We start from the raw sequence: 23,162 nt of genomic DNA, 5'->3' as shown, positions 1-23,162 counted from the left end.
CCAGCCCCCCTCATCCTGCACTAAGTCTGGACCTCAGAGTCTGGACCTCAGTCTGGACCACAGATTCACATAAGGACTAACAAACCAGAAAAACAGGATTTGAACCAACAAACCCTGACACAATGATGAACCAGCTGAGCCACCAGGAGGTGCTCTTAGACCTCCTCAGTCCTCCTCAGTCCTCCTCAGACCCCCAGACATCCTCAGACCTCCTCAGTCCTCCTCAGTCCTCCTCAGACCCCCAGACATCCTCAGACCTCCTCAGTCCTCCTCAGACCTCTTCACTCCTCTTCAGTCCTCCTCAGTCCTCCTCTGATCCCTAGACATTCTCAGATATCCTCAGTCCTACTCAGACCTCTTCACTCCTTCCCAGACCTCCTCACTCTTCAGTCCTCCTCAGACCTCTTCAGTCCTCCTCTGACCCCTAGACATCCTCAGATATCTTCAGTCCTCCTCAGACCTCCTCACTCGTCTTCAGTCCTCCTCAGACCCCAAGACATCTTCAGTCCTCTTCAGACCTCTCCAGACCTCCTGGCCTGACCCCTGCATTAAGGTTGAAACAGTGTGGACAGTGTCTGTGAGAACAGGTTATTGTTTCTCAGAAACAGTAGAACACAAACAGTAGAACACAAGTGTTCTCCTTAGACCAAGATGTTAGTCTGTGCTTGTACCAGGATTAGAACAGTTCAGGACTTTGATGAGGTAAATAATGAAATGAATAAATAACCTGGAAAAAAGAACAGTAACATGTTAACAAACAGAACACAGAGCCAACGCGTACAAGTGTTGTGTAGATTGACAGGAAGTCACGTGTGTCAAATAAAGGAATGTTTCTGCTGCAGAACATTGCGTCTGAAGAGCCTGAAGAATAAACTACGTTTCCCATGATTCTTCTGCCTCCTCCTCCTCCTCCTCCTCCTCCCTCTTTTCCTTTGGAGGGTGGAGAGTGGGAGGAGGGAAAGGGGGGGGGAGGAGGAGGAGGAGAGGGGGGAGTTTGGGAAAGAATGTGTGGAATTCATTTCCTGTTCTGCAGCTCAGAGTCAGAGCAAAGGAGGAGACGACGAGTCATGGCCGAGTCTCAGCTCACTGTGAAGGAGAGGCAGCACTGACTCCTCTCTTCTACTGGATTCTCCACTGTTCTCCTCTCCAGGAGGAGGAGGGGGAGGGGTGGGGGTCCACCATGGCTGAGCCCCTGCTGAAGAGGACCTTCTCCAGGCTGAGAGGCAAAGACAGATCCCGCAGGAAGACCGACCCCAAACTGAGCAGTGAGGACACTTTGTGTTCAGTGTGAGTGTGTAACGTGTGTGTGTTAGTGAAGCTGCAGGTCAGAGTGTGTAACGTGTGTGTGTTAGTGAAGCTGCAGGTCAGAGTGTGTAACGTGTGTGTGTTAGTGAAGCTGCAGGTCAGAGTGAGTAACGTGTGTGTGTTAGTGAAGCTGCAGTGATGATGATGATGATGATGATGATGATGAAGTTCAGTGTGAACATCCTGTGACTGTCTGTCAGCTGTGAACTGATATGTTATCAACATGAAGAGTCACATGTTCCAGCCCAGACAGGTGATTGTTGTCAATGACAACACTCTTCTTCTCTACACAATCTGCACATGAAATTCATTAAATTCAACACAACTTTATTTATCACTGTCAAATGTACAGTCAGAGGATATGAGACCATGAAAAGATAAAGACCAAGGAGTCAGGGTCAGGCTCAGTTTTGTAGGTGAACCAGAGACTGTTCACCTGCTCAGGTAAGTTCAAATCACTCTCTGTTTTCCTAATGAAGAGTCGATCAGACTGTGAAAGCTCATGGACCTGTAACAGTAATTAAAGTAAGTATGTCACGTCTCCTGGTGCTCATGAATGATAGCAGGCAGAGATCAGATCTGTCATCTCAAGACAGGTCTGTTACCTGGACCAGGGTCAGGGCGGCTGCCGACTGCAGGTCTGTTACCTGGACCAGGGTCAGGGAGGCTGCTGACTGCAGGTCTGTTACCTGGACCAGGGTCAGGGAGGCTGCTGACTGCAGGTTTGTTACCTGGAACGAACTCTGGACTGGACATGTTTGCTTCATTAATACTGGACCAGGACCTCTGTCTTTTCTGAACCTGAACCAAAACCTTTTATTGTCTAAGCCAACACCAGGTGACGCTCAGGACATGACCTTTGACCTCCTTGACAGATATCAACAGGGTAACTGGAGAACAGTGGAGATCAGACCTGCTCTCAGACCTGATCTCGGACCGGATCTTGCAGGACAGTTCAGGTTTTCTGAGGACTGTTGCAGCCACAGTTTCCTCAGTCTGTTTATTTTTAGACCTGGATCTGTTCTGGATCAGGGCTCCGGGGTCAAAGTCACATGAAGCTGTAGTGTTTCCTGTTGTTGGTGAAACAGAGACAGGGAAGTGAAGAGCAGAAACATGGCCAGTAAGCTGGCTGCAGAGTCCTGATGTCACCTGTGATGTCACTGCCTTGTATGGCAGGGATCACCTGGTCTGAGGAGTGGGTTGTGCGAAGCTAGGCTAAAGCTGGACTATACTCATCAGGCCTTTCTCAGTCTACATTCTGGTCTGTTCTTGTGAGGCGTCATCTGTCAACCAAGAGGTCTCACTCTGTCTGTTTTCTCTGAGATGAAGAGAGGTTTGTGGAGTGAATGGTCTGGTTCAGAATGATGTAGTAGACTCAGGACTACAGACTCAGGACTACAGACTACAGGACTACAGGGTTCAGAGACAGCCCAGTTTGTGGAGTGGAGCAGTGTTGGTTGGAGAGGATCAGCATCTGAAATCTGTCTGAAAACAACCTTTCGGTCCGTTTCTGATGCTTCTTGTTGGTTTCACACTGTCCTATCAGACTGTCTGGGACCTGGTCTGGATGGAACCAGGTGAACCAGGTCTGTGGTTAGAGAAGCTGCTGACCTGTTCTCTGGTCCCTGAGGGGTCTAAGAGACCAGGGTCCTTTAGTTTCTCTGCAGTACCTCAGTTTGAGGGAGAGGACGGGAAACTTCATCTAAACTGTTTGTCTTTGTACTGCCAGAGTCTAATGTTGATTCAACGGCTGATGTGAACCGGACCCAGAGACCACTCTGGATCCAGGTCCTGAACTGAGTTCACCCACTGATCTACACACATGGGGTTTAATGTTCAGCTTCCTGCAGACAAACTGGGTCAGCTGACCACTTCCTGTCATTAGACTGTGTGTGTGTGTGTGTGTGTGTCTGTGTGGTCACTTCCTGTTTATTAGATGGTCTGAGTGAAGATTGTAGATCTAAAACCTTTAACACTGCGCACACAGTACTTTAACTTACATTCATTTCCTGGAGACTGAGACTAACTAACTAACTAACTAAATATATAAATAGATAATTAGATAAATAGATAAATAAATAACCCTGAAATTCACCCTAAAATTTAGTGATTTATGGGGACCTGCTTTGTGTCCCAGAAAGGACGGTGTCTCTGTTTGTTGTTGTTTATAGCAGTTTATAGTTATATTTAATGCCATCATTAGTCAGACTGCTGTAGATCTTCAGTCCACATTTCAACAGAAACACACAGAGCTCACTTTGTCTGTAGCTCACACTGTGCGTTTGTGTGTGTGGTGTGTGAGTGTGTGTGTGTGTGTGTGTGTGTGTGTGTGCCTGTGTGTGTTTCTGACTGCAGTCCTTGTGTGTGTCTGTGTATTTTTAAGGGTCTTATGAATAGTGAATAGACAGCAGTGTGTTTAGTCTTACATACAGAGATGTCATTGACGATTGCACACAGCTGTTTATTCACACACACACACACACACACACACACACACACACACACACACACACACACTTCAGCATTTCTCAGGCAGCTTCAAATTAAAAACAGATTGACTATTATTAGACACACACATGCTCACAGTCCTCTATCAGGTCCTCTTTGACTTCCCTCAGGTGACAGGAAGTGGAGACCTCTGGAGAGTATCACTTCCTCTCTGGCCCAGTTTTAGTTTAAGATGTATCCTCCAGACCACACAGGCACACACACACACACACACAGAGCAGAGAGGGACCACTGGACTGAGACTGATCAGGTGACTGGTGATGTGGAGACAACAGCTGTTTGATCACATGTTAATCAATGACAGATTTACCAAATCATCAGAGGATTAGGGATTAGGTCTTTTTTAAATGGGTTGTATAGAAGAATCACCATTTCTCTGGGGAGGTTCCACAGGTCTCTGTGGATCTCAGGTTCCATAAGAAAGTTCCAGTTTGATTGATTTTACCAGCCAATCAGAGAGCTGGATTATGGCCCATCAGGTGTCACAAAGAAGGTCATTCAGAGATGATTTGAAAACAAAATACAGTTTAACACACATTGTTTTGTTAGTATAATACACACAATGTATAGATTCAGTATTGATTCAGTATTGATTCTCTGTAATGACTCAGTCCCGTCAGCTGTTTCTCTGCTGAGACACAGTGGAACATTTGAAGCATCAGTAGAACCACAGACTTTCTCTGTCACATGATAAACATCTGCATTTCTCTTCCAGCTCTCTCTCTGTCTCTCTCTCTCTCTCTGTCTCTCTCTCTCCCTCTCCCTCTGTCTTTCTCTCTGCCTCTGTGTCTCTCTCTCTCTGTCTCTCTGTCTGTGTGAGATCCTCGTGACAGACAGTACGTAGAGTATCTGACTGAGCTGCATGAATAAACCCTCTGTGTGTGTGTGTGTGTGTGTGTGTGTGTGTGTGTGTGGGTGCGTGTGTGTGTGTGTGTGTGTGTGTTTCCTGCAGATGTTCCAGTCAGGTCTGACTCTGCTCTCCAGACTTCTTCATCACCATCATCACCAGCAGACCCTGACCCCCCCTCACCTCCACGTAACCACATCACAGTTGCTAAGAAACAGCAATGGGCGAGGCAGGGCTCTGCAGCTCCGCCCACAGCCCTGTCCTCGAGCCCTGCCCCCAGGCCCTCCGGCAGGGACTGTCCATCAGGAGTATCCCAAGATCCACCTGGGCAGGTCTGGAGCCAGAGGGTAGCACAAGACAAGGTACAGAATGGCAAGTTTCACCCCCCCCCCATCCTTGTTTACACCTGACAAATTGACCCCTCCCACCCAGAAATTTGACACCTACTTTTATATTCAGACAGAGCAGTGCAGCGACAGGATGTGCATCAGTCTGACCCGGGATGCGACCAGCATCCCCTGTGGTCCTGTCAGTTCTACATCAGTACAGCAGGAAGCCCCCCAGCCAACAGGGGGATCCACTGACACCCCCACCATCAGCACCAAGCTGTCAGGCCAGCGGGCCTACCTGCAGAGCCTGGACCGCAGCAGCCGAGCCTGGGTGCTGTCCTCAGGAAAGTCCCAGGCTTCAGATGAGGTCTGCAGTCCACAGGAAGACAGTGGCAGCAACATTTGGTACAACCCGATCCCTGAGGAGGAGGACCCAGGGGGTCCACGCAGGGAGGAGATCTGGAGGAGGAGGGACGAGAGGGAGGAGGGAGGCACGACAAAGAGGATGGGGCCAGCAGATGCATGTGGAGAGCTTGGAGTGTGGGTTGAGTCATCAGAGGTTCGTAGCAGTGGGTATCCACTTGAGGGCGCCAATCCAAGTGTCAGCCACAATATTGATGACATCACAACAGAGAACACAGGTAAGAAGTCCTGACTCCACCTTCTTATACTGAGTTGAGGATCTCTGACATAAACCACCACACACCTGTAACTGTGTTTATCTTACACTGTCTCCATCTCTTTCCCCATAAGACTCTCCTCCCTTAGACTCTAGCCCTGCCTCCCAAAAGAAAGGGGGTATGTCTGGCAGTGTGATTGACAGGCTGAGGTCCCCTGGTACAGTGAGGAAACTCTCCCTAAAGATGAAGAAACTTCCAGAGCTACGACGTAAACTCAGCCTTCGCTCATCCTCTCGTGCTCATCGGCAGGGAAATGACACCAGGGGTGGGGATGAGTTGACCAGTAAGAATGTAACATCATCATCAGTGTCCAACCAGAATGTGATCAGCAGATATCACCTGGATAGCTCTGCCCCTCCTGCCCGGCCCCTGCGTCGATCGTCCAGAGGATGCTCAGCCAGTAAAGGAGGTAAACAGTTCAGAGTGCGGTCGACGTCCAGATGTTTTAAGTTTATGTTTCATTCCTACAGTCACACATATATGTACACTCATCAGGAACACCTGTACACCTGCTTATTCTTATAAGTGAAACTGTTGGTCTGAGTGTTTGTGAAGCTGCTGATCAACAACAGAGGCATCAGTGAGCAGCTGCTCTGTGTTGATGAGAGAGGTCAGAGGCCAGAGGTCAGAGGAGAATGAACAGACTGGTTGGAGCTGCAGTCACTCAGATAACCACTCTTTACAACTGCGCTGAGCATAAAAGCTTCAGACTGAATAACACGTCAACCTGGAGGAGGATGGACTACAACAGCAAAGACCACATCAGGGTCCACTTCCTGTCACCAAGACCAGAAACCTGAGGCTGCAGTGGACACAGGCTCACCAACACTGGACAGGTTCAGGATCCAGGATCTGGATTTGTGCTGAGGTAGCAGATGATAGGGTCAGAGTCTGGATCCATGGACCAACCTGTCCAGGTGGTGGTGGTGGTGGTGTGATGGTGTGGGGATGTTTTCTAGACTCACTTTGGTCCTTAACACCAGTCAGTCCTGGTCTGAATGTCTCACTCTGACCATGTTCATCCTTCATGGCCACAGTTCACCATCTTCTAATGGCTACTTCCTGCAGGATAATGATCCCTGTCGCAAAGATGAAGCTCTGTACCCACCCATTTATCTTCACCTGTATAAACCTTTCTGTCAAAATACCAGGATGTAAAATGTTTGTTTTTCTTTCAGGTTATCTTAGTGACGGGGACTCCCCTGAACTGCTGCCACGGCAACAAGGCCCTCAACCTACAATTTCCCAGGAAACAACATGCGACGTCAGTTCGTTCCGGTTGTACGTGGGCTCTGATCCACCACGATGCAGCCAGCGGGTGACAGGTTTACTGACCATCCACCTGCTGGGCCTGGAGGAGATGAAGACTAGCAGGTACAAACACATCACTAACACCTGGAACTAGTTAACAGGCAGGTAAAGGTGACAGTGACCAATCATTTGCTGAACTTCATGAGAACTGCAGATCTTTGTATTTGTAGAGAACCGTTAGAGGTTCTCCTGCATCACCTACAGGTCTCTCTGTTCCTGTCTGTGTCTCCTCTCAGGTCAGAGGGCAGTAAGGAGGTCTTCCTGGCCATCCAGATTGACGGGGTGACGAGAGCGAGGACCGCCCTCCTGAACCTGCGAGGCTCTGCCCTCTCATTAAACCACACCTTCCACCTAGAGCTAGAGAAAGCCCGACAGCTCCGCCTTGTGGTGCTAACACCAGGTCCTGCTAGTTTATATAGTACTATTACAAATGCAGTTATGACTACTACTAATGTTACGACTATTACTACTGCAACGACTGATACTACTACTACTACTGCTACTACCACTGCTGCTGCTACTACTACTACTACTACTGCTGCTACTACTGCTACTACTACTGCTACTACTGCTACTACTACTACTGCTGCTGCTGCTGGAGCAACACAACCGACAAAATATGTCAACAACTACTTAAGTTCCTGATTTCCTTACTGCCTGAAGATGAACCCTGACTCAATGATGCTTCCTCTGGCACCATCTTCAGGACAAACGAGACATGTTTCTGCTCCACTGGAGGTTTAATAATCTTTTCCACAGTGGACCCAGTTCTTGTTGATCATCAAGCCTTTTATCTTTCCATGAAGGAAACATTAATGTTGGCAGGGTTTTCATCAGTTCATCAGGTTATATCAGCTGTTCATAATTAACATGAATTCATGTAATGTATATAATAATTAATTAATGTTAACTCCATAGTAGCAAAGGTCAAAGGTCTTTCTGCAGCTGGTGCCTATTGCCAAAGATCATGCGTCAAATAAAACACAGTTTTAATGAACATTTATTTTACAGCTTTAGTCACTGCAGATTATCAATACAAATATCATGTAATTAATACATCATTATGTAATAAATTAAATGAAGCTACTCAGCAGTTTGTTAAGTAACAAGCTCCAACTTCAGGAGCTGCAACATTAAAGTGATGAACACATGAATGCAACAGTAATTCAGTGACACAGTATACCTGCATATTACTCTGAGTTAGTACTTTTACTTTGAATACTCAAAGTATTTGTCTGATGCTGATACTTGTGTTGTTGCTGCTGCTTCCTTTGTGTGTTTTTATTTATTTCTGTCTCTGCAGCCAATCCACAGGCAGTGGGTGGGTCTAAACCAGGGACAGATCAAGGTCAGAATTCAGGTGGTCCAACCAGGAACAGAGTCTGCTCTCTGGGTGGAGTCTCCATCCCTCCACTCTTTAAAGGTACAGTACACTAAAATAGTGTGATTGTACTAATTCACCACTGTTTGCTGGAACCAAATGGTGTCATGTGTCTGCGTCAGGGAGTCGGGGTCAGCAGCTCTGTGTGAAGCTGGAGCCCAGAGGACTTCTTTACGTCAAACTGTCTCTACAGGAAAAATGGGACACGCAGGTACACAATAATATTATGATTACTACTACTGACACTGTGTAAAGCACCAAACATCTGGGAATGAGGATCCACAGCCAGGATCAGATCAGACTTAGACTCTTGTAAAAACTGTAACACAGACCATCATTCATTAAACAGTGACACAGTCCTGTGTCAGTTTACTTTGACCTTCATCTGTTCTCAGTGTCCTTCATCAGTACTAACTCTGTGGAAATAGTGTTAATGTGCGAGTGTGATTCTCCACAGCCCAGCACCGATACATCAGCACCTGCTAATGTATTTGGGGTGGAGCTGCACCACCTGGTGGAGAAAGAAGGCTCTGCAGCTCCAGTCCCGCTCCTGATTCAGAAGACTGTGGCAGAGATAGAGCGACGTGGACTGAAGGTATCTGTCTTTTCTCGGCTTCCCCATCAGGTTCTCCCTGGTTTAGTTTTCACTCTCTATTCACTTTAAAGGAAGCACAGGAACCTAACTTTACTGTTGTTCTTCTTCTTCTCAGTCCACTTGGTTTACTGTGTCACAGTCCAGTGTAAGTACTGAGCAGTTAGTAGAGTTAGTTAGAAGTTAGTTAGTTGTTAGTTTGGTTGACGACCTTTAAAGAAACAAAAGAAAAATGTCCACAAAGTGCCATTATTATTTTCAAAATAAAGACATTCACTCTTTACATCAGCCATTTCCTTATTAACATATTATTCACTCTTATTGACCTAATTAAATAATATCTGCAGTATCTTCATTTAGTTAAGATTAATTAAACATCAAGTTTAATTAATTTTGACATGCTTGTTTGCAGCATTGTGCTTAAACAATATTATTCAATAATATTCACATCACCCATAATTCATAACCATAACCAACATACAAGCAAGAGCATAATATGCTACACATGCTGCTAAACATTACTATTTAATATTTATCAAAATGATACATTTAACTTAGGTCTCTTTCCAATTAAAACTAAAGACAATGCTTCTCTGATTAGTGTGTAATGCTCATTTCATACTAGCACTTTCTTTTAGCTGAACCATGAGCTGAACGCTCCCTCTTCTCTGACAGTCCACTCAGCTTGTTACAACTTCCTGTGATTTATTTTCTTCTCAATTAAATCTTGGCCTGCAACTGAAAGTGAAACTTAAGTTCAGATTGACTTTGATTCACTTCATCTTTAGCTTGAACTCAACACCTCCCACTTCAGCTCCTGGTTCTTGAACCCGAGGAGGTCATGCCATTCTATCCATGTTCTGGTGTTGGAAGGGTTCTTAGTTTTATATGGTTCTCTTGAGTACACTGGCCCCATATTCCTCCTCCCCCTTCCAATAAAACTAATTTCAACTGCTTCGATCCACCACCTCATTTTAGTCATTACCCAAACACCAAAACCACAGCTGCAGACTGGAACAGGGACTCTAGATGTTCACCTCAGCCCAGTCCAAAATAGAAATACATGTTGATGCTGCTTAGATCTTTTTATGCTGGAAACAAACCTCTCCATGGAGTGAGGTGTTTAGGGTAGCTATTGGTTACATAATGTATATATACACATGAAGCAAGGTGATTGGCTCATTTAACCTCTGGGCAGGTTCTAGGTTGGACCACATGTAGACCAGAGAAGTGTACTTCCAGCTTTACCCTCAGTAAAATTTGAATAAAAAAGATAGTGACAGCACTCTCCCTTTGTCAGTGGTTGATTTAAACTGGTGAACAACACTGTGTAGACCTGAAGCTACATCTCTCTGAGCATTCAGGACTTTCTCCACCTCTGACAGCTGCTCAGACCTTTTCTGTTTGTCTGCCATCAGGTGGTGGGTCTGTACAGACTGTGTGGTTCTGCAGCAGTGAAGAAGGAGCTCAGGGACTGGTTTGAGAGGAACAGTTCAGCTGTCTGTCTCAGCGAGGACCTCTACCCTGATATCAACGTCATTACAGGTTGGTACTCACAAACAGCTGGGTGCCTTGGACCTGAAGACTTCACATTTTGGTTGAGTATGATCTTAATGACTTGGGGTCTGTCCCAGTACCCACAAATGTGGTCCTGAACACTTGAGCACCAGGTAGTTGGTGAGAGTGTCCTATGTCAACACACAGTGCCAACTCACACTTGACGCACACTGAACCTGACAGAGTCCGTATTACATGAGGGACATGGTCTCATGTGTCTCTGTGAGTCTGATGAACCTCCACACTCTTGACCCTGGCAGTTACCTGAACAACACTACACATGTGAGTGCTGGGATGGACTCTTAGACTTGAGTTTGCATTCTCCAACATGACCTTCATGTGTTTGAATACAGTGACTTATGAAGTGGTTACAACACAATAGCAGTGACTCAGATGTGTTTATACATGACTTTGAGGGCCTGATCTTCAGGACTTGACCTTGATGATTTGCTAACTACCTCTCTCTGTACTCAGACTTTACTCAGTACCGTGTGTTTTCTCAGGCATACTGAAGGACTACCTACGAGAGCTGCCGTCTCCCCTCATCACTAGGACTCTGTATCAGGTGGTAAGGGAGGCCATGACCCTACGACCCCCACCTAGCTCACCTGCGACGCCTGACCCTCAGCTGGCCCAATCTACCGTGGAGCTGTTGTCCTGTCTCCCACCTCCAGAGAGGGTAACACATAGTACTACTACTGCAGTACTGGATGTTGTGGTTCAACCTAATCCTTAAATCTGGGTCATTCTTAGTCCTCTAAAAGGTCTGATCAGTGCTTCTCTTCTGACCTGGTCACTTGGTTTTATTTATTATTAGTATGATGAGGTTGGACTTACTGGTTACCTGTGACATTTCCCTTCTTTCAGGCCACCCTGTCTCTCTTACTGGACCACCTTAGCCTGGTGGCGTCCTTCAGCTCGTCCAATAGGATGACCCACCAGAACCTTGCTGTCTGCTTTGGCCCAGTCCTCCTCACCCCGACCCAGGAGGCCTGGAGGGGAGGGGGAGAAGGGGGTGTAGGAGGGAGGGGAGGGAGAGGGGGAGGTAAAAGGCTTGGTCATGCTGAGGAGATAGCAAGTGCTGTGGATTTTAAAAGACACATCGAGGCGTTGCACTACCTGCTGCAGCAGTGGCCAGGTGAGACCAGGTGTAACAGAGCAGGAGACTGAGGAGACAATGTTTATATTATTCCAAATTTACAGCTCTACCCCCTTTCAATCTGTTGTTTGTCATGGAAACCTTCATACCTTTCACAGGAGTCACTTTGCTCAGCATCATATTTTTATAACTTCTTCCTCAGTGCCGACACATCGAACCCCAGCAGATGACCACATCTGTGCCTCCCCTCCTCCCTCCCCTGCTCTTACCCATAACCCCCTGGGCCTTCAGCAGCAGCGGCAGCGGCATCCTGCACTGCGATTGGCTCTGCCTCAGAACCCAGAGGAGGAGGTGGTGGTGTCACGTCGGGGTCGAGGTGGTCTGTCCCGGCTGGAGAGTCAGCCGCCAATCAACCGATACGCCGGTGACTGGAGCATCTGTGGACGAGATCTTTTGTCCGGACAGGAGGCGGACTACGATGAGGTAGCAGGAAGTGAGAGTGACGAAGGTAAGCAAAGGAGTCAGACAGTTTGAAGCCATTTTCTATCTACAGATGCCAAAGTTTAAATATTTATAACCACATTTTCAGAACTATTTGTTTATCATGTTGATCCCCCCTGTTATCTTCACTCTGACACCTTCTGTTGTTGTTTCAGACAGTGGTGATGCAGAGGAGGAGGAGAAGAAGAAGGTGTGGTCATCAGGAGGAGGAGGAGCTCTGTATGTGGACGACTTCATGGATTTTGATGCTCCATTTAATTGTCGACTCAGCCTGAAGGACTTTGACACTCTGATCCACGACCTGGACCGAGAGCTAGCCAAACAGATAAACATCTGCCTGTAGAGGAGGAAGAGGAGGCTGAGGGGGAGGAGAAAGAGGAGGAGGAGAAATTAATTAATCTGGGCTTGTATGTAGTAGCTCTGTCTGCAGTTGAGTCTGAATTTAAAACATTTGTTCAAACTTGAATCTTGTTAATCTGAATTTTCTGATTAAGATCAGAAACTGTAGATTTTTATGTCGCCAGAGGATTATCCAACAACCACAACATAGTATCAGTATCAGGTGTGGTATTGACCTCAGATCCAGTTGTCAGTTTGACCTCTGACCTTCTGACAGCGTCCTCTGATCTCTCTGCAGCAACAGAAGAGACAGCACTGGTGTCATCAGGAAACGAGACTAAAGGATTCATCTAAAAAAAATCATCTGTTTTCTATAAAAATGAAGAAACTTTCAGATATTCATGACATTTGTTTCTATTTTTATAATCACAGTTTTTTTAATCAACAATGTTTTCTCATAATAGCAAATGAGCCCTGGACTCAGTCGGTGGATTTGTCTGACCTTTACAGGTCATCAGCAATGAAACCAGATTAATGTATTTCTCTAATCCAAAAGTGGATGTAGCTTCAGTGCTCATACTTATATGGAGGAGAGGTGATGCTGTGGAGAACCTGCAGGAACAAAAACCTCTCGATAATGACTGATGACCTGATGTTCTCCTGTGTTTTAACGATAAAGAGGACAGTTCCTGCGGTTCTTGTCGCAGTGTTGACTCTATGAAGTCACTGATCTGTTTTATTCTTTAGTCCTGGGTATCAGGGTTGGACCGTGTTGGAGCTGTTTGCACTGTTGAAGCCATAACTTCACTCGTTGAAACTTTTAGTTGAAGTGAACAAACTGCAGAACTCATCGCTCTGCTGCTTCATCCAATCAGAGTTCCCTTCACTCTGCTCTGGCTCTGCTGATTGACTGTTTTTATTTTAGCACTGTGGTGATGATCTGAGGCTGCAGAGTCATGGACTTGCAAGAAAGTAAAAGGTATTTACACAGAACACAGAACTTATTAGAACATAACACACAGGTAGGTCAGAGACAAAACTCCTGATTTAAGAAAGTCCAGAAGAACCTCTGAGGAACGACAAAGAGGTATCAGTTCTGACTCCACCCACTGAATCCACCTACTGACCCCACCCACTGTCTCCAACATTTCAGATTCACGTCTTCATCAGGGGCCTTGTTTGTTCCAGAACAATAGGCAGCGTGTTCAAACAAGCCTGAATCACATTCTGTTAACACGTTCATTTAGCACAGCAGATCATCCTCTACAGGTCCTGCAGCACCCCCTGCAGGTAGAGCAGCAGAGCGGTGAGCAGCAGTCTTCAGTATATATTTTCATGGTACAGAATTTGTAACTGTGAGGAGGAGGTGGAGGGGGAGGAGGAGGAGAAGGAGAAACAGGAGGAGGAGGCTCAGTGTCACCATTGTTTCTGACAGTATTACTTTGTTTTGCACAAACCTCAATAAGCACTTATGTTTTTATTGATGATGACGACGTTTCTATGCAGATGATGTAACCAAAGTTTTGAAGCACAGTTCCTGTTGGAACAGACCACAGCAGCCTGTCTGTATGTCTTATTAACCTGAGCAACTATTAAACACATTATTATTATTAACTGAAGGACTGGGCTCTAATTATTCATGATTATTATTACCTGAAAGACCATATACTTGTGTATAATTCTAATTTTATTTTATACCACTTCATATTTCTACTGCAGTACATTCAGATGGTAAATATTCATTTGACAGCTGCAGACAGGTTTTATATACAAACATATTTTCTTCTGAGACATTAGCTGCCAACATTTGTCTCTTACATAAAATCAGTGTGTAGCTGTGTCTCTCCATCCATTCAAATATGTCAATTTTCATTTATAGATTTGAGTTAATTTCTGGTGATTTAGTTCTGGTTTTGTGAGATGTGATTCTCTGTAGATCATAGTAATGATGGGATTATACTTAATTTATTGAAATTCATATTGTCTGCAGACAGTCAGACTGACTGAGGGTCACAGAGGACGGATTCAAACAGGTGAATGAATGATGAGTCTCAAACGTCACAAGTGTGTGAAAGAGGAAAGTTAAAACAACCTATCTCCTAATACTCATAAATGCTTTTCAAACCAAACGTTCACAAAGCTCCAGACTTTCTAAAGTTAGAGGTGAGAGGTCACAGAGGATGTGATGTCAGCTGTGACCAGAACAGGCAGCAGGTTTGAACACTTTGAAGCACTGACCATGAAAACACAAACAGGAAGAGGCCTCAGGTGACGTCATACAGGTTATAAAATGTATCTGATGATTAAAAATCGGAAAATCAGACATGCTGAATCTTTAAATCTTTAAAATCAAAAACCTGACTTGTCTTATAAGGTAGAGAAGAGCACATTATTATTTATCTTTAATTATCATTATTATTTTGTTATTTAATTTTTTTCATATAAAAAAGGTCATCAAAAGTCATCAAAGTCACTGTCGCTCTCTTTCTCTCTCTCTCTCCGTCACTACGACACTCTTTTCTTTTTTTTTTTTTTTTTTGGCTTCTCTCTTATTGGTTAAGAGAGTGAGAAGTTGACGGTTCGGAGCTCTGATTGGCTCCCTCTCTCTCTTTCTCTCTCTCTCGGGGGCGTGTCGGAGCGCGCGGCCGACGGCGAGTTTCGTCATTAAAATGGCTGCAATAGAAAACAGAAGAATTTTAAATAGAAACAGAGCGAGCTCTTGTCTGTGTGTGTGTCTGCGATTCGTGTCGGACTGAGGCGGATTCTACTGGATTCTCCTGAAACAGAAACTTTTTCATGAACTGCACCAGGTAGGAGACGGACTGATATTAAACTGCGCCACAGCTGCGGCGTCACGTCCTTCCGGTGTACAAGTCTGATGTTTCTACTGTTTCTACTGTCTCTGCCCTGAGGCCAAAGGTCACTGACCACAGACCAGTCTAACCTGGATCGGTCGGTAACAGTGTGAGAGCAGGTGATGAATGTGGACAGTAAAGTTTAAAAAGGTCTTAGTTTAACTACAGAGTATTAGATAATGATAAAACGTCTCTGTTTAAACTGCAGCAGACATCTGCACAACATCTGGGCCCTCAGGGCAATAAACAAATAAAAACAGTGATGAGACACAGTCTCTTGCAGCCACGATCCAAATCTTTTACAAATGTGCAGTGGACTCACGGTGAGAGGGTCTGGATTCAGCTGTATATATGGGTCATTGACAAATAAAACCTTTTAAATTTAACTATTTACTAGCCTTTAAAACATTGTTACTTTGTGGTTGAGTTTTTTGTTAACTATAATTTAAGATTCTTGCATTTCAGTGGCCAGGTATTTAATATTTTTAATATCCAATTTTACATTTGAATACAGAAAAACTTGTACATAAATATACAAATGAATCTATTTAATACAATAGCTGTATACCTCAGTCTTCAACCATTTGTTCACTTTAACCTATCATTTATCGGTTTAAATAAATATTTTACCTGGTCGCACCACCTGACGATTCAGTTGTGTCACCTGACTTTTGCAGCTAATTTCAAATTAAACAGGCTTCTACTTAGACACCTATTTAACCTTTATCCTTTGCTAGCAAGTTCATACATATAGTTTTTTTTTAAAATGAAGAGTTTTATAATAAAATAACATTTTCCTAGTTTTACCTTGTTTGTACCACCTGACATGAAAAGTGTACCAGCCCAACTATGAGTTGAAAGTAGCTATTTTTATCAATATTTGAGAGAGCTCTACAAACCTTTTCACTCATCAATAAAGATCACTTGGGGTCCTCTGGCTGATGGAATATCCTGTTTGATGTTGTCACTATTCACTTCAGAATAAAACATGCATGTATACAGTTGCACCACCCTGACATTTGACAATACACAAATTCCCGAACAAAAGTTTTTGAATTGTTTTAACACCTTTAAAACTATTAATATTTGTGAATTTAGTTTATTTGGTCTCAAACATGAAATCATGCCACAGTATTTATTTTGAATTTATTATTATTGAAATATCATATTTAATACTTTTCTCAGGCTGTTCATTAATTCGGATGGTTGCGCCACCTGACATTTTGGTGGTTTGAGAGGCCAAAATATAAAATATATACATTATTATAATGTACTGAAAACATGGTCGAACTACAGCAGTTTTATAGAATAAAATGATGCATGTCATGAATTCATTAAAATTATTTTAAAGGAAAGTAATACACTCGGACACAAAAATATGCATGTCATGTCAATGACCCGTATATTAAACACATATTTATTGATGTGGTGATCTGTGCTCTAAACAGTTCACAGCCTCTGCTCTCCTGGGTTCCACCTGCACAGGTGTTAGCTCTAGATGTACCTGTTACAACGTGATCATTTTAATTAGTAAAGACTGTTCTCGTGTTTTACTCCAACCTCAGCAGGTAAGAACAAGTGTTCTGAGGTGAAAGCTGAGTGATACAGGGTACTAGTAAGGCTCATAAATGATGTCAGCCAATCACAATGCAGAGTCAGAAGGACTGACTGTTCCCTCTGTTTGTGAATGAGAGTGTAGTGATGTTCTTCATTCATCCAGAAAGAACAGCAAGAACTGGATCAGGTCAGTCCAGTTTACTGATCCAAAGGTAGAGGTCTTCATACAGACGTCATGATCAGGACCATGAGTGGAGGACGTAATGAGCTCTTATGTTTCCAGTGATGTGATTGGTCAGCAGTGGGGCTGTTGATCCTGCCTGGGAGAATTAGTCCTGCTCTGTAGGTTACTGTGGTTTCTAACCCTCAGGTAAAGGTGTTGTGATTACAAAAAACCTGAGTTAAACCCAAACTGATCTGAGTCTTTCTGACATAGGCCCAGATCTCAGACCTGCTGAGAAACAGGTCTAATAAATGAAAATCTGTTCTGTCCATCTTCAGGGTCCTCCACATCCTGAACCCTCACCCTGGGGATCAGTCTCCCATCATGCCTGTAGACATGGCCGTGAGGATCTGCCTGGCTGGCTCTCCTCCCCTTTGCTCCTTCCTCAGTAACTATGACAACCGCTGTTCATCATCATCAGCTGCTATGCTGCAACACTGTGAGCCACTGCGACCATGTTTGAGCAGCAACTTCACCGTGGCGACCACAACCTCGCTGTCAGCGGCCACGGAAACCAACAGCAGCTCGGGGAGGATGAGGAGGAAGAAGAGAGTGGTATTTGCTGACTCTCGTGGTTTCGCGCTCACCGCTGTCCATGTCTTCAACAAGGCCAAGGACAACCTGCTGGCTGAGCTGGAGTTCCACCTGACTGAGATAGAGGGAGCCGCCGCCGCACTACACCTGGGAGGCAACAAAGGTGACTGAGATCAAGAACAGCCAATCATTACAGAGCTGGTAAACAGGAAGAAAATTTTATTAGAGCTGAAACGATCAGTCGAGAGTTAATTAGCCAACGGATCAACAGAGACGCAACCAGTAACCACTGTGACAAATATATAAATCATTTAAAATCAAACCAATCAATTAAATCATTGATCTGGTCCACAGATCAGAGAGGGAGAGAGAGAGACAGGCAGAGCTAGGGAGAGAGAGAGAGAGAGACAGACAGGCAGAGCGAGGGAGAGAGACAGACAGACAGAGAGACAGTGACAGATAGAGAGAGTGATATAGAGAGAGAGGCAGTGAGACAGACAGACAGACAGAGAGAGAGACAGAGAGAGAGAGAAAGAGGAGTACTGTGGTGAACAGGTGTGGAAGGGTTGGTAAACCCTAACCCTCAGGAGAGACACTGTAGAATCAGTGACAGCAAACTAAAGGTAAATGTGGGATCACTGTTTAATTTTAGCTCAACATCTAGAGTCCAGATAAAGATTTTATTAGGTTTATTTAAATTTATTTTGATTAAAGCAAAAGTTGAATCAAGAAGCATCAGTACACCACTTTCTTACCTGTGTTCACCTGTTCACCTCAGAGCGTCAGTCGACCTCTGTTTCTGTTATTTCCACTTTCAGCTCCTGATTGGCTGTTGAATGACAACTGACATGAAACAGTCAGTAAGCTCTCTGTGAACCCAATCACCTGTTCTGACAGGTTGCTACCTGCAGCACCTGATGTCAACATCCACCACAATTGCTCTAATCTGGAAGTAACCCAAGATGGTGTGTGATCTGAGACCTTGAACACAACTTAAGTTCCATTAATGCTGTTGGACACCTTTTGATTAAGAAGTTAAATTAATACCATTTGATCTGCCTTGTCCGTTCTGATCCTCTTTCAGATGTTGCAGATTGTGCTTCAGGCCTGCTTCTGGACTTCACCCAGCCAGCTGCAGACTATCTGGACCTGAGAAACCGACTCAAAGCCCAGCAGGTTTGTCTGGAGACCTGTTCTGTCCAGGACCGCCTGCTCTCAGGCACTGTGCAGGTCCAAAATATCTGCTTTGAGAAGTCTGTCTCGGTTCGGATTACTTTTGACTCATGGTGCTCCTTCCAGGATATTCAGTGCCAGTACCTGAACAACATCTATGGCTGCCCCGACACTGACACCTTCTCCTTCTCAGTCTTGGTGCCGGAGCTCTTTGAGCCCTCCAACAGTGTAGAATTCTGCATTCAGTACCGGACTGAGGACCAGACCTTCTGGGACAACAACAATGGGAACAACTACCGGCTGGTGGTTGCAGAGTCGAACAGCAGCCCGACCCGGAGCACTGAGAGTCCAGCAGGGCTGGAGATCCAGAGAGACTGCGTTGGAGAGAAGAGGGAGGAGATGGAGTTTGATCCCTTTGGTAGTCCCAGGACGTCAGCGGGGATCTTCCCTGAGTGGCAGAGCTCGGGTCATGTAGAGACCTGTGCCCCCTATTGGTGAGACCACAACAGGACATAATTTTGATGTTGCACTCACTCTGTGATTTTGTTGTCAGAGATTCACAGGACCTTCACATGAGCACCTGACAGCCACATTATACCCTCTGCAGGTGATCCAGGTGGGGCTGTGTAACACACTATGGACGGCTTCCACTTGGGTTACTTCAGCTCCCTAAAATGAATTCTTCCGAGTCTTTATGAAAGACAAGTATTAACCTCAGGATGGACAGTGGATGCACTCTCACAGCCAATCAATTGTCAGGTTGTCAAAATGGCTATCTCTGGCACACCAAGATTGGCCCAGGTGGTCCCAGGTGCATACACTTGGCCTGAGTCCTGCAACCTGCATCTGATCCTCAGCCCAAATCTTTTAAAATGTCTCTTCTCGAGTCCAAGGACGTGACATGCCCCCTCTTCATTTCCTGCATTGTAGAGTACAGACCGTCTATCCCTCTCTCTGTCCCACCATGACAGCTGATGAATCACAGTCAACAGAAACCCTTTAGGATGTCAAAGTCCTGAACCAGCTGTCAGTGAGTCAAACATTTAGAGAACTCCTGGACCTTTCTGCAGACTGGGTTGTTCTACAGTGTTGAGTCCTGTTTGTGTGTTAAACCTAGATGCCTTGAGGCTCAGTTCACCTTGGCTCTTTAACATCCAGACCCAAACCCAAAAACCTAACCTGGCTCAGTCGTCTGGGTCGTGAGCATGGCTGAAACCAAATGTCCAGACTTCCCTGCACTTACAAATGGGCTGTCCAAACCCACAATTCATCAAAGGCTCAGTCCATAAGGGGGGCATTTGGACTCATTCCAGCCTGAAAAATCTTCTGTTCTTTTTTAGGCTTTGTATAACTGTTCCCATTAAGACCTCTAATTTATATTCGACTTGTCAATCGCTTGAAGAGATTGACACAGGGGCAATGAGCAAATAACCTGAGCCAGCTCCGGTCTCAGGTCTGTTCAGACAGGATCAGTGTGAATGTTTTTTGACTGTTGGAGTTTCAGTCTACACTAAACGCACCAAAACTTAGAGAGAGGAACATGCACATATCTGATAATATCCTGTCCTCATCTTCGGTAACACACAGACCATTGAGTTTTTACATTTAGTGTTCAGCACAGTGGGTTTTAAACACGGTTGTGGTGGTGTGAACAAACAGGTAAATTTACAGGTAGAGATTTTTGTTCTGATGGCGTCACGACCAAACAACCTCTCCAGACCTCCATGTTAGTAACTATGCAGAAAATAATAATGACTCTTCTGTTTGGTCCCAGTTTGGATTCTCTGTTGTAATGAAGTTTTTCTGTAGTGTGGAACCAGGACTGTAGTCCTTCCCTATTATCTCAGACTCACCTCTGTCTCATGGGAGTTTTGACTTGGACTCGTCTCTGTCTCTTAGAGAGGTTTTGACTCAGACTTGTCTTTGTGGAGCTTTGACTCTTTTTGAGTTTGAACTCTGAAGGACTGAAGTCTGAACCCTGTGTCCTCTGTACTGAGAGAGACATGTGGACCTCCTTGGACTCGTCTAAAAGATGCCAACTATGCTAAAGCACTGTTTCTGTGCCCCCGGTAGAAGTTAGTTACATAACAACTTGAATTCTTACTGGTGTTGCTATGCAGTCTAGTATCCTACTGTAGTCTTGTTGTCATGGCAACTACTGTAGATGGAGAGAGGTCAAGCTGAACCTGCACTTCCTGTTAGCTCTTGTAGCCATACCACTTTAAAAGCCTTTATCTAAAATCCACTTCCAGTGCTCTTACCCTGACAGCAGCTGTTACCGTGTGTGTGTGTGTGTGTGTGTGTGCTTTATTAGAGGCTGAAGGAAAATGTAAAGTGTGTAAACTGAATGTGGGTGTTCGTCGTGTTAGCCTGTGGCTCTGACTCAAAGTAATTTAAGAGTCTCAAGTTTTGTGTTTGCAGATCTGCCAGAAGACGAAATGTTTGGTGAACAGACTTGTGCTGCGTTCATGTCACATCTGATTTATAGTAAAAAACTACAGTAACTGTAGGGGGTTGGGGATCTTACTCACATTGGATGAATCACCACGACCTGCAGGTGAGGGTATCTAAGTTTTACAGGACAGTTTTTATTCAAACAAAGTTGTGAGCTGGTTCTGTCTCGTTCACTGATGCTCAGGAAGGTTTCGTAGGGAAGTTAATCACACGGACGTTTGACAAACCACTTATTCACGTCACAGCAGTAAAACAAGGCTCGGTCACTGTTTTCCACTCCAGACCTCCAGGTGGCACTATACTGAACTGCTCCACTTTAGCTGCAATGCTTCTTCTGAATGTTAAAATGTCTTCATGTGAAGCAGTGTAGCTCCACACAGTAGCAGTAGACTCAGTGGGTGTTTTCTACTCTCTGGCCGTAGGTGGCAGTTGGTGCACCAGTAGCACCAATACCCTCCAGTGGGCGGGGCTGATCGGAGCAGTTTTTAGATGATTTTTAATGACTAAGATTAAAAAAATTTGGGAAGTTGTTCTGAGTTATAGTCCACTCGTATTTATTCCAACGTGACCTGAATGCAACACTTCAGCCAGAGTTAGCTTGCATTAACTTAGCATATATGATTAATGTCATTTAACCTGGCTAGCTACCAAGCTAACCAGCTGCTAGCATCAGCGACTGTAATGTAAGGTTCAAAGTAATGATGATGTCATGATGCACTGCTCAAGGAAGAAATTATGTACTGTACTGTTCCTTTCTATGTGTCCTTTAAGAATAAATGTCTAGTATTTACAGTGTTTAATGCCGCATTTGTTTCTGTTTTCTTCTTAAAAACTTCATTACATCATCAGAAAACTTAGTGACATCACACATATATTTAATTTTTAATTTGTCTGATCAACTGATAAAAGTATTTTAGATGATTTATCACTTTATATTTCTCAAGCAAAGTGTAAAAATCTGCACCTGAACTAATATTTATTAATTGCAGGTGTAAATGTCATCATCCAGATAATGTGTCAGATACAGACCATGTAGTAAACCTCCACAGATCCTATTCAGCTTCTGTTTCCACTCTCAGATTATAGAGTTATGTAAGAGGAATGAACCGTGTGAACGTCTCCTCCATCTGAACGCTCTACACATGAAGATTAAAACAGTTCAGCAGGTTTATGTCCACAGGTATGTTTCTATCACTTTTCATTCTGGCCTCTTCTCTTAGTTTTAGTCTTTTATTTAGTTTTAATCAAGATTTCTGCTAGTTTTAGTCTCGTGTGTTTGGACAGTTGTTCATTAGCATTAGCACAGCTGTGTGATGCTGCTCATTCTGCAGCTTCTTCACTAAACATACAGTGTCTGGTTAATGTCATGAATCTGGAAGATTCAAGAGTTTGACTGTCTCACTGCTTCTGAACACAAAACATCTCAAAGACAGTAACGTTACCGTCACAACCACAGCTCCTGGTAACGTTAGAACATTAATGACAGAGAAAACATTAGAATGTTACTGACAGAGACAGAACATTACAGAATGCATGAGCCTTCTGTCAGAGCAGAGGTCAAACAGATAAATCAGTTTCTGATCAGGAAATATTTATTATTGATATTACTGATATTATTAATGGAAAAAACCTTTGTGATTCTGCAGGAAGATATATAAAACCATCTCATCACTGTCTCATTATCAGACTCCTCTTCATCAGCAGTGACAGCAGGTCTGAGGACAGCTGCAGTATTAGAGTTATATAAAGCTGGGATTGTCACACAACTGTCACACAGAGTATCACACACACACACACAGTCTGTGTATCCCAGATCCAGACTACACTCTGAGTGTGTTCACATTGAAAACATAATCATCATCATCATTGATTATGTCATCATCATCATTTATCATATCATCATCATCATTCATCACA

At 44.4% G+C, this 23,162-nt stretch overlaps 2 protein-coding genes across 4 annotated transcripts; both read left to right on the top strand.

Moving 5' to 3' along the window:
- The first annotated feature begins 1,009 nt into the window (after positions 1-1,009).
- Positions 1,010-14,063, top strand: LOC139608785 (rho GTPase-activating protein SYDE1). Its single transcript, XM_071462854.1, has 14 exons — positions 1,010-1,265; positions 4,766-5,022; positions 5,120-5,630; positions 5,743-6,078; positions 6,848-7,043; positions 7,217-7,380; positions 8,284-8,403; positions 8,484-8,572; positions 8,819-8,956; positions 10,372-10,498; positions 11,014-11,189; positions 11,378-11,648; positions 11,812-12,117; positions 12,266-14,063. Exons 1-14 carry the CDS (start codon positions 1,181-1,183, stop codon positions 12,451-12,453), a joined length of 2,964 nt encoding a protein of 987 aa, XP_071318955.1. The 5' UTR covers positions 1,010-1,180; the 3' UTR covers positions 12,454-14,063.
- A 993-nt stretch (positions 14,064-15,056) lies between these two features.
- LOC139609035 (protein phosphatase 1 regulatory subunit 3C-B-like) lies at positions 15,057-22,452 on the top strand. Of its 3 annotated transcripts, none has more exons than XM_071463265.1 (4): positions 15,057-15,259; positions 17,363-17,781; positions 18,703-19,285; positions 22,325-22,452. In XM_071463265.1, coding segments are annotated over exons 1-4 (1,017 nt in total). In that variant the 5' UTR covers positions 15,057-15,245; the 3' UTR covers positions 22,326-22,452. The 3 variants fall into 3 exon arrangements, with proteins under 3 accessions (XP_071319366.1, XP_071319368.1, XP_071319365.1); XM_071463267.1 differs by lacking the exon at positions 22,325-22,452 and having other exon boundaries at positions 18,703-18,794; positions 18,918-22,040; XM_071463264.1 differs by lacking the exon at positions 22,325-22,452 and having other exon boundaries at positions 18,703-22,040.
- The last annotated feature ends 710 nt before the right edge of the window (positions 22,453-23,162 follow it).

Source organism: Trachinotus anak, unplaced genomic scaffold (assembly GCF_046630095.1).
Source record: "Trachinotus anak isolate AG129_WGS33_773 ecotype Australia unplaced genomic scaffold, CSIRO_AGI_Tana_v1 ptg000025l, whole genome shotgun sequence".
Taxonomy (NCBI): Eukaryota; Metazoa; Chordata; class Actinopteri; order Carangiformes; family Carangidae; genus Trachinotus; species Trachinotus anak.
This window is presented reverse-complemented; position numbering and strand designations above follow the sequence as displayed.

Excerpts from the sequence above, each read along its gene's own strand:
- LOC139608785 (XM_071462854.1), top strand. The coding sequence starts at position 1,181 with ATGGCTGAGCCCCTGCTGAAGAGGACCTTCTCCAGGCTGAGAGGCAAA. Across the intron at positions 7,044-7,216 it reads GAGGAGATGAAGACTAGCAG|GTCAGAGGGCAGTAAGGAGG; the intron begins GTACAAACACAT and ends GTCTCCTCTCAG. Across the intron at positions 8,404-8,483 it reads CATCCCTCCACTCTTTAAAG|GGAGTCGGGGTCAGCAGCTC; the intron begins GTACAGTACACT and ends TGTCTGCGTCAG.
- LOC139609035 (XM_071463264.1), top strand. Across the intron at positions 17,782-18,702 it reads ACACCTGGGAGGCAACAAAG|ATGTTGCAGATTGTGCTTCA; the intron begins GTGACTGAGATC and ends ATCCTCTTTCAG.